The sequence below is a fragment of the Numenius arquata genome, chromosome 2 (assembly GCF_964106895.1).
Source record: "Numenius arquata chromosome 2, bNumArq3.hap1.1, whole genome shotgun sequence".
Taxonomy (NCBI): Eukaryota; Metazoa; Chordata; class Aves; order Charadriiformes; family Scolopacidae; genus Numenius; species Numenius arquata.
The window spans coordinates 8,375,704-8,386,308 of NC_133577.1; the positions used below are offsets into that span (position 1 = coordinate 8,375,704).

Below are 10,605 nucleotides of genomic sequence, written 5' to 3' on the forward strand. Positions count from 1 at the left end.
AGAAACAATTGAAAGTACTCCTTTTTATTGGAAGAAGGCATTTATAATGAATTTTAATTGATAAAGTAACATGGGTTTGGAGAAGGCAATAAACAGGCAACTAAGTCTACAAGTCTCTTGGTCACTGCTCAGAAAACTGAAGTGTCAATGCAGTATTCAGATCTAGATTAAGCCTTAATTTCCTAAAATCATTCAGTCTGTGTTAAGCAAATCAGTAGAAGCCATCTGAGCTTAGAACAAGTTTCAGAGTTTTCATTTAGCTGATACCTGTACTAGTTTTCATGTCTTTCACAGGCTTAAGCAGGGTCTGCCTGCATCATAATTGTTAATTATGTAATTGCTGATGCTGGTAACACGAATTGTGAGCTTTTGAGTAATGAAGACCCATCACCTCGTACTCCCGACTCCTGGCAACAACGGGGAAGAGGAAATTTAAGAAACCATTCTATTGAGATGAGTCAGATACCAGAAAAGGAGTTAAACAGAACAAGTGAGTAACAGAAGCTGCTCGGTGGTTTGGATGGAATGCGATTTCGTGATTTACTGGAAAGGAAAACTTCACTAAAGACAGTGCTCATGTTCTTTACCAGTCCTGAACTCATCTGCACTTGTATGTGTCTAAAGTAACTCATCTTCTGCGGCAAATTGTCCTTTTTCCTGATTTCTCATTGCTGATTCAGTGATGCTGTGCTTTTACCTAGATTTTTTATTTTTAAAAAAAGCTGTATCGGTCAAAACCTGGAGGGGATGAGAACGGAAAAAAGGAGTTGGGGGAGGCAGAGGAAGACGCTTGAAAGGAAGAGCCTAAGTCCAGCCGAAGCACAGACACACACACAGGTGTTGCGTGGCAGCAAAAGTGGAAAGACCTTTAAACAGAGGCAATAGAATAAGAGTCAAAAAGGTTATAGAATTGCTTTATTCCTCTGCGGTGGAATTCTGTAGTAACTTTCACTCCGTGCCTTGGAGTGTGGAAGGAAAAGGTAGAAGTAAAAGCAGCTGCGCATCTGCTGCTGCTCGGCCACACAAGGGTTTCTTTTCTTTCAGCAAGAGCGGGTGCGGAGCACTTCAGTCGTTCCCTCTGGAGGTTACCAGTCTCATGAAAAAGGCTCTTTTTTGTTGAAAACTTGAACTTACTGTTCAGGTTTTCCTGAAAGCTGTTTTTATTAATACAAGTAATGTATTAATACATTAATATTTGTATCCCGGCTCTGAAATGAGAATATGTGACTGCCATTGGAGTCACAAAGGCTGCAAACTACTTTCCGTGTAACTTTAAAACCTATTTTTTAAAAAAAATCTACTGATTTAAAAAATGGAAATTTGACATCTACGAAGTAAGATCATCTTGGAATGCTGCTTAAGCGTCATGGAAACATTCTGTTTGAAGAATGCAGATACTGTCACACTTGAGAGTGTCACCTGCCTCTTCCTGCAGTAGCAAGGGTTTACCCCGAGCCGTTCCCGGGCATCGCTCGCTCCTGATGACTTACAAAGGAACCGGAATAAATCGGGGTGCAGTTTCCAGCCCACCCCCCAGAATTTAGGCGGCGATGAGCTTGAGTGCTCTTCCGTCATCTCCTCGCCCAACCGTGGTGATGTTGTGAAGGGACGTACCTGAGCAGTCGCGTGGAAACCAAAAAGCTGTCCGTCGTAGTAAAGGAGCGCTTGTGCTTCGTAGGAACAAGAGAAAGGAGGCAGTTCTGCAAAAGGGAGCCCTGGCAGGTGGCTGGAGCCCTCCCTTTCGGAGGAGGAAATACTGGTTTTAGCAAGGGCTGAGTCCGAACGCCAACTCTGCTGTAGGTGAGCCGTCCTGTACCCTGCCACTGAGACTCTCCCATGGTTTGAATTTCACACAGCTGCCCAAAGGCAAGATCTGGTTCCCTGTACAACCTGTGGAAGACGTTTTGCACAAGATGTTCTGGTAAAACAAAACTTTTTTCTTTTCTTTTTTTTTTTTTTGAATGGGAATGTCAATGCGTTTAGCTGAAAGGGGGTGGTGAGCGCCGGGGAAGGAGGAGGTGGCTGCTAGTAGAGAAATGGGTTGGACTCATGTTTAAAAGAGCACATGATCTAATAACTGCTTTCGTTAGCGAACTTGATTAGGAATTGATGAACGTGCACAGCAATATTGTGACTTATCTGCAATCTCGCACTGTCTTAATTTACCTGCTTGTCCAAAACCAGATGTTTACTATACATTGCGTTTAAAATAACGTATTATCTCTTGGTGAGGCATAAATTACTAACCTGAAGCTTCCTTTGTGTTCCAGGGTTCTAGGCAGAATTTGTTATTTCAGGCTTCCTGGGAAAAATAGACTAATAAACCATCTGATAAGTAGTCCCTTCGACAGCACAATGTGGGCACCAGGCTCCCTTCCAAAGCCTGCTGAAGTGAATGAAAAGATTCCCCCTGACCTCCCTGATCCCTGGATTACCAACTAAATGGGTGGCTGCGCAGTTTGCCTGGCACAACCCAGCCACGGGGGGGTTTCTGCGAAGGGGGGAGCTCTGCATGCACCCTTCCCTGCCTCGGTTTGCATTACTGATCCTATGGCAGAACGAAAAACTAATTTAGAAAAAAAAAGACAATAAAAATACACTGGAAGCTGAATAACTATGAGCACCGAGGCGAAGGTGGAACTACTCTATGTTAGTAGTTCCACGTTTGGTATCTCAGATCAGAGGCATGAAGAACATGATGGTTTAATCCAGCAAAGCTGTTTGGAAAGACAGCTATCTATGTTTTCAGGGGGGGCGGGAGGTTTCTTGTCACTATGCCTAGCGTGAGACACACGGCCCGTAGCGCCTCTCTGTGCCCCCATGATGCAGGACTGGTGTGCTCTTCGGTGAGCCAGACAGGTATCTGCTGCCCTCTCGGTCCCCCAGAGGAACCCTCCTCTCAAAAGGAGAGTTTGCTGTCAAAACTGTCTAGAAACAGAAGATAAGGACCTGGAGCACGTGAATAGGAAAGTTCAAAGGGGAACGAGAATGTGGAAACGTGTTGTGGCAGGAGCTGCTTCTTGGCCCAGCTGAGCTGCAATGAGATGCCTTGCTCAGGGAGCTGCTTAACTCCTATGGGAAGGGAGTGGGTGGTATGGAGAAATCAATGAGAGGATGAAGAATAACTGAGAAAAGGAAGGTGGGGAGTGAGCAAAGGAAGATAAGAATGGGCTCCTTAATTTACCAGCTGCGGGTGGGCACAAATAGGTCTGATCCACAGCACACAGAGAGGAGGTAGCTTTGTCCCCGCTTTCACGGTGTTCCTCACAAAGGGCCATCCTGCTCCAGACGAGTGAGGTCGATGCTAAAATCTGAGACGCTTCTGAATCTTAAAGCCTCCTTTGTTGTGAGGCATGGTTCTTCCACAAATTTGGCACTGGATATCCACCTACCTCAAATTTCCCTGTGCTTTCAGCTGCGGGTGGTATCCCTGCTTTTCCCTTTGGCATTGTCGGGTTTGGCGTGCTGGTAAGAAGCTGCTCCCTTTCAGCTGCTGTTCCAGTGGTGTTGATGGGATGAATGGTGCTGTGGTTTGTCAGGAGAGTCCCCAGTCTGGAACACTTCTCTAAACTCAAAGAGCTAATAATGTAAATATTGGGCCCTTGAACAGGATGAGTCTGTTCTCCCCCTTAACCAAGAAAGAAAAAATGGAGAGGGGAGCGAAAGTCCAACGGGGCTGTTCCTGTTCACAGACCCAGTCTGTTCTTCTCTGCAAGTCGTTATTTGTGCTGGCCTCCAGCATGTCCCGGAGCAGAACGAACTGGAAACGGCTTCTGTGTCTTATTTGTGTTGAACTGCAGCTGTACTTGGACAGCTCTATAAAGTTTTGCTGAACTCCTTCAGGAGTTAAACTGAACCCGAAATAAACGCTGCTTCAGCTCCCTGTTCCTGAATAGAAGCAATTTTAAAGCCTGGGTAAGGAAGCATCATTAACAAAGCGTGACTTTAATCCGTAAACGACTGTGTTTCTTCGCATCCCAGCTGAGACATGATCCAATATGCAAGAAGGTCTTCAACAAGAAGCGCAAGCCCTTCAGCTCTTTGAAACAGAGACTGCGGGGAACAGAAATCACCACGGTGAAGAAGCAGCCCCCGCCAAAGGTGTAGTTAAAACTGAAGCACGCGTGTTATCTCTATATGAAGCCTTTCATTCAGTAACGCTATTGTTTCCTCCGGGGACAAAGCCTGGATGTTGTGGATGAGTCTCACACATGTGCTTGACTGAGTGCCAGATTCTTTCCTCCCCCCTCCCTGCGTTTGAGAGTATTTCTCCGTTAAGAAGCCAAACCAGTAGGAGTCATGATTACTCTGGGAACCCAAGTGTCTCTGCTTTTCTAGGAAATGGTCGTGTGTGTATTTTAAAGACTATGCGAGCCTCTGACAGCTTCCTCTTCACTTAAATCTGAAAGAGAGCGTGATCCAAGATGCTTGGTGCCGGAATACCCCGGGTTGAACCTGAGAGCTGTCAGTAGCCCCAAATCTATGGAGCTACAGAGATTCACTGCTATTGAACTCAAGGGTTTAAAAATGCACTTAAATTAAACTTATTTACAGAGCTGGAGGGGAAGAGGCTTAAACTTTTACTGGAACAAGGTTTTTTTCATGCATTGCTGGAGAGGAGGGGAATATGCATGGACATGCATGTGTATAATTTTACCCAGAGATGCCAAATCACTACTGATTTTGTATCCATGCAAACTGTGGTTGTAAAATGTCCTTTAAAATCAGTTGCAGAAAGAAACAGAAGGGCACAAAGGCTTAAAGCAAGAAAAAGAATCTGACAAGTGGAGGGAAAAGGGAAGGGCTTGGTCATAGTGTCTTTTCTATTCCGTGTTATGTGTCCTTTGGTCTGCCATGACCAGAGTGTTTTGTTGGCAGGCGTTTTTCTTTTATCCATCTTCTGGTGCCCTCACTAGACAGCAAAGGGCTAAATCAGCTTTCCTGTGCCTTTCAAGAAAAGCACGCTTCTTTTATTTGTACCGTTTTTCCTTTCCCTCAGAAAGGAAGAACCCTCGCTCTAAGATTTTTCTCTGTCCCTTGCAAAGGGGGGAAATACAGTTTGTGCCTTCCTTTTTTTTCCCATTACAGAAACAGCCAAGGAAGAAATCTAACTGGAGGCAGCACCATGAGGATTTTATCAATGCTATTCGATCAGCCAAGCAGGTCACAAAAGCTCTGAAGGAGGGCTGTCCTCTTCCGCCTCCTCCCCCGCCAAGCATCAATCCAGGTTTGTGGTCAACTTTATCTTATTAATGTTCTGGTACTGATCTTTGGCAAAGCAGTGGCCTCTTACTGCCCACAGCTGGGCTTCGGTTTTGCACCCCCCCAGCACAACACAACGTGAACATTAATTCCCTGTGAACTCTCTCAATTTCAGCTGTGTTTCTTGGCTTAAATTGCCGGGTAGTGCAACGCAGAGGTGGTGGGAAGGAAGAGAAAACTAACTGTAGCTTTTAAGTTTAAAGGCAGCAAGTTTGGGCTCTGATATCGGACAGTGCTTTGGGGGGAGGGTTGGGATGCCTGCGTTGTAGCACAGGCTGTACCACGGTATAACAGGGGGCAAAATACATTCCCTTGCCCTTCGAAACAGCTGTAGTGCACACAGGGTCCCCACTCCCATGCGGTGGCCTTTCACAGTCCCCTTCTCCTGTGTAGTCAGGGGAGGTCAGTTAGAAAAAGACTGGTCTGGTTTGCTCCTAATACCAGGTGTGGTCTCTGCACGGACCTCACTGTGCTAGAAGTTACTGATCCAAAAAAATGCACGTAGAGCCAGTATTTCTCACAATATGTGATTTATGAAACGTGGGAGCAATTTATGAAACATCTCAGTGGAGTCTCGCCTGCGTTATGAAGGTGGAGGGAGGGAGGGAAGGAGGGAAGAGGGAAAAGGGGGGCTCTCTGGGCTCACTTCCAAAGCAGGAATTCGTGACTGATAGCAAAACCAGCTGCCGTGATTCCAGCCTTTCTCCTCTTCTAGATGACAGCAACGTGGTATAAGCAGCGGGACACATCTTCCTCCCTTGATTGGGGTCAAGCTCCTCTCTGAATTTCCACTGCCAAACTCTTTAATGGCTCTGTTATTTCTTGTCTGACTCTGCCGAGTCCAAGAGCAGACCCCTCCCTTTCCTTCTCCCTCTTGGAGGAAACCAAATTGTGCAAGAGCCGCGGTAGCTGTGGAGAAAGGAACTGGAGAGCTGTTCTTTAGGCAAGACAAACTGCTGAGGGGCCTGGTGAGGATGTATATCCGGTGCTACAGGACTGGAGAGAAAGCACATGGATTGGGGGGAGGAGAGAGAGAGAGAGACAGACATTCCCCTTCCCTCTCTTCCTCCTCCAAATAGAGCCCAAAGCTCCCCGTTCTCCCCTGAAGCGCCAGATCCCCCTGCCAGCCCCCTAAAGCCGGGCATCTGCCCTGTCTCATCCCCCCCTCCTGTCTTCAGAACCATTTTGCCCATGCTGCTGGTCTGGGGCTGGCTTTTGGTGGCTGCTTGGGCCACCTTTTCTGGGCTGTTGCCAGAAAGATGCTGTGTAAAGATGCTGTATCTGTAATATTAGGATAAGGACACTCAGGCTGCTTTTGTAAAAGGCACTGGGCGGAGAGGAAGGGTCTGGGGACAGCAAGGGCAGTGCAAGGGCTGAATGTGACTGCGTTCACCCCTAACACCAACCATTTGTTGAAACAAGTAGGACTGATCAGTGATAAATGTAATCAAACAGCTTTTAGCAGAATCAGGACTATAACTCCATGAAAAATGGCTCTAGGAAGCACCACGGTGTGTTCTTCACATCCAGAAACCTGGCTCTTGGGTGTGCCTCACCTGCTGGGGCACAACTTCTTAAGCAGCGTTCTGTCAATGTCCAAAGGAAATGGATTTTGTGAAAACAACTAACAAACTTAATGACCAGTCTTGAAAAGTAGTCTTAAAAACATTGATTTAGACTACTCAAGGAATTTCTAAATACCACTTTTTCTGCAGATATGTTAATTGTGAGGCTGGGGGTGGGAATACGACAAAGATAATTAAATATACTTTTATTAATCCCCAGGTATTTATTTTTAAAGCAATTGCTGTTTGTTGGGTTAATACTGTAAGCATGTATTTTGGGATCCCAAGCACTTTTCTAGAGGAGGTTTTTGTAGTTTTCCAAAGTTTGTACTTCAGGAGCTTATGGGAACTCACCATGGTCACCTGCTAATGGAGCCAGGCTTTGAACTACATCTTGAGTGCTCCAGGAAAGCAGGACAATTCTTCTCTCGTACAGTATAAACTGTGACACGAGTTGTTCCTTTCATGATCAGACTATATTCAGTGTCCACACTGCTCACGAAGATTTAATGAGGCCGCAGCAGAGAGGCACATGAAGTTTTGTGAAGAACAAGCTGTCCACCGAGCCTTTGCTGCAAAGATGACCCGACAGGCTTTGGTAAGCAAACACAGTCACACTTTGTCTTGTCCTGGAAGCAGATTTGCCAAACTGTAGTTTATGCTGAGTAAAGACCTATATCAATATAAAATTTAAGACTCCAGGGAAGTTGATGAGTTCTTAAGATGAGGTATGTGCTGAACATCAGCCAGGAGTTCCCCAAAACTGGAGCCCTTTGCCAAGAGAAGCTGTGGCTGCTTCATCCCTGGAGGTGTTCAAGGCCAGGCTGGATGGGGCTTTGAGCAACCTGGTCTGGTGGGAGGTGTCCCTGCCCATGGCAGGGGGGTTGGAACTTGATGATCTTTAAGGTCCTTTCCAACTCTAACCATTCTGTGATTCTATGATATAAAAAGAGACAGAATATGATCATACAAAAAAGTTGGACAACAATTTCTTCAGTCTCTTCTGTGACTGGATTCCAGGGTAACAGCTGCAGGGAAGCAGGAGCCTGGCAGCTTCTGCAATGTATGGAGAAAGCTCTTCCTGTTCATCAGGGCTCCCTGCTGTTTGCAGGTTTTCTGTTCCCTGCAAATGTACGGCTGATTTACTCACCAGACAGTTCCCCTTTGGGGAATCAGAAAAGTGGAGGTAATTGGCAGTGTCTTGAAGTGAGCTTCTATTTTATTATAGAACAAACAATAATAATGTAAACAGTTCCTTTAGGAGAGTACCCTTCTCCTTCTCCTTCTCCTTCTCCTTCTCCTTCTCCTTCTCCTTCTCCTTCTCTTTCTCTTTCTCTTTCTCTTTCTCCTTCTCTTTCTCCTTCTCTTTCTCTTTCTCCTTCTCCTCCTCCTCCTCCTTCTCCTTTTTAAAAGGTACTTGAAAATCTTATGAGACTTTTACCTATTTTGAGCAGGAAAAATGGCTTCCAAGTGGGAAGGGGGTGCTTTCTCCTATCCCTTCCTAGCACTGCTTCAGCAGTGATTTGGAGAGTTGTCACCAGGTTCCGTAAGCTCCTTGCTGGAGTTGAGTGTGGACTGTGCATCTTCTTTTACCAGGGTAAGCAGCCAGTGACTCAGAAAAAGCCCCCACCTTTAACAACTGCTGTGTTATCGCTTCAGAAGAGAGTACAAGAAGGTGCCAATACAGACAAACCTGTGCCAAGTAAGGAATTCACTTAACTGTATTTATGTCTTTCTTATAACAAACTCTGATGTATTTGAAGTGCAGGGCAGCATTTTTAAAGCAGATCCTAAATTTTGGAATCCAGTTTTCTGATAGAATAATACAGTTGGAAATTTTTTTACTTTTCTTTTTTTTTTTTTTTTTTTGCAAGTCCAGGCCTTGACATGAAATCCTAAACTCGTTTCCACACACCCACACACCGCTTGTTAGAAATGAGAAGGTTCAAAAATTTCCAAGTGGATGTTGTTGATATTGAATGGCTTTCCAAGTTGTTATCCTGATCCGTTGTGCTGAGTGGATACACAGAGGTTTTCATGTGGGTTCTTAGGAGGGGCTTCTCAGCCTTTTCAAATAGAGCTCTTCAAACAGAAGTGTCTTTATAGATCTGAAACACACAGTCTGGGTGTGAGGTTCCTTCTGTCCAATAAAGGGCTCCATAACCTTTAATCTTTGATGTTAAAATTTATTCCATCCTCTTTATCTTTTCTTAAGTCACAGAATCACAGAATGATATGGGGTTGGAAGGAACCTCCTGAGATCATCTAGTTCAACCCCCCTGCCAAAGCAGGTCTACCCAGAGCAGGTTGCACAGGAACGTGTGCAGGCGGGTTTTGAATGTCTCCAGAGATGGAGACTCCAGCACCTCTCTGGGCAGTTGTTCCAGCTTGTTCCACCCTCAAAGTGAAGAAGTTCTTCCTCATGTTTAGATGGCACTTACTATGTTGAAGTTTGTGCCCGTTACCTCTTGTCCCTGGGCACCACTGAAAAAAGACTGGCCCCTTCCTGTTGACACCCACCCTTCAAGTATTTATAGGCATTGATCAGAAATTGGGTCCGTTGGGTCCATTGAGATGAAGCATCAAGCTTTGTATGTTGTTCATTCCATATGACTCCCCCTGTTGATTGAACCTTAAAGTTAACACCACCACATCCCTAAAACGGTTCCCTCTAAGCAGGATACCATGTAATATGTTTGCTAGCACCCATTGCTACTGGTAATCATGACCTGTACTCAGCCTATGTTTAGCAGATGTTTTATGAAGTTATTTTAATGGTTATTTGTAGCATAACCCATGACTGATAATACATACTGCTCTTCATATCAGTCCCTTTGATCCCTACATTTCTGGGATTTATGTTGAATTTATGTAGGTTATAATTTTTTACGGCCAATATTTTTTTTTAAATAATGATCTGCAGGGAACCCTCCAGGAATGCTGCAGAAAACCAGAAAACCTTTGGGTGTATCTCCTGGGAAAAATTCTTCAGGAGAGTTTGGGTAAGAAATTTTTTTTTTTCTTTTTATTTCAACAGAGTAACATAAAAGGACCTCATTTGCTTTTGTGTATATACAATATCCTGTTGCAGTATTAATTTATTTGTATTTATTAAATTGCAATTAAAATTTTTGCAGAGCTCCTCATGTCCCCAGTATAGGACGCTGAGAAGATTCATTTTGGTGCTAAATGCCCTTTGATTTGGAGCAGCTCCATCTCGAGTAGGCAGTGACTGCCTTCTGCTGTAACAAGCATCTCGAGAGGGTTTGCTGCTTGATACTGCAGACCTCTCTAGCAGGTCTGGTGCTCTCACGATGTGCTTCTGTTCTCCAAGTGAGGAATATGCCAGGAATATTCAATAATCACTTAGGAGGACAGTGTGGAGGTCCTTCTACTCCTCGATGCCTGGTGCTTCTACTCTTCAGACCATGTGATCAGAGCTGTTCCCATCTCTGGCCATGCAGAACTGTCAGAGCAGCAAGGCCTTCCAGCCCCTGCTTAAGGTGGTTGTAGGGCTGTTGTACAAGGAGATGGCTCAGATGATCAGCATCTTGCACCCCTGCCAGACACATACCACTGCAGAAAATGAGATCCTGGCGGGAATGTGGCCAAGACAGATTCCCTGTAGCTGGCAAGATATTTTGAGCCTGGGAGATGAGCTTGTTTGTTAGAGAGCTTGGAGTGTGGCATGATGGGGAACGTGCACAAAACAATCTATTGTGAGACTCACTGCAACATTCAAAGTCTTTGCAGGAGTTTTGCTGTCCTTGATTGCTGC

At 45.1% G+C, this 10,605-nt stretch overlaps 1 protein-coding gene across 1 annotated transcript; it reads left to right on the top strand.

Annotated features, from left to right (window-relative positions):
* Positions 1-70: 70 nt before the first annotated feature.
* On the top strand, positions 71-9,833 carry ZC2HC1B (zinc finger C2HC-type containing 1B). Its single transcript, XM_074144630.1, has 8 exons — positions 71-74; positions 305-490; positions 1,857-1,921; positions 3,982-4,101; positions 5,089-5,227; positions 7,301-7,425; positions 8,424-8,529; positions 9,751-9,833. The coding sequence occupies exons 1-8, from the start codon at positions 71-73 to the stop codon at positions 9,831-9,833; spliced, it is 828 nt and encodes a 275-aa protein (XP_074000731.1).
* The last annotated feature ends 772 nt before the right edge of the window (positions 9,834-10,605 follow it).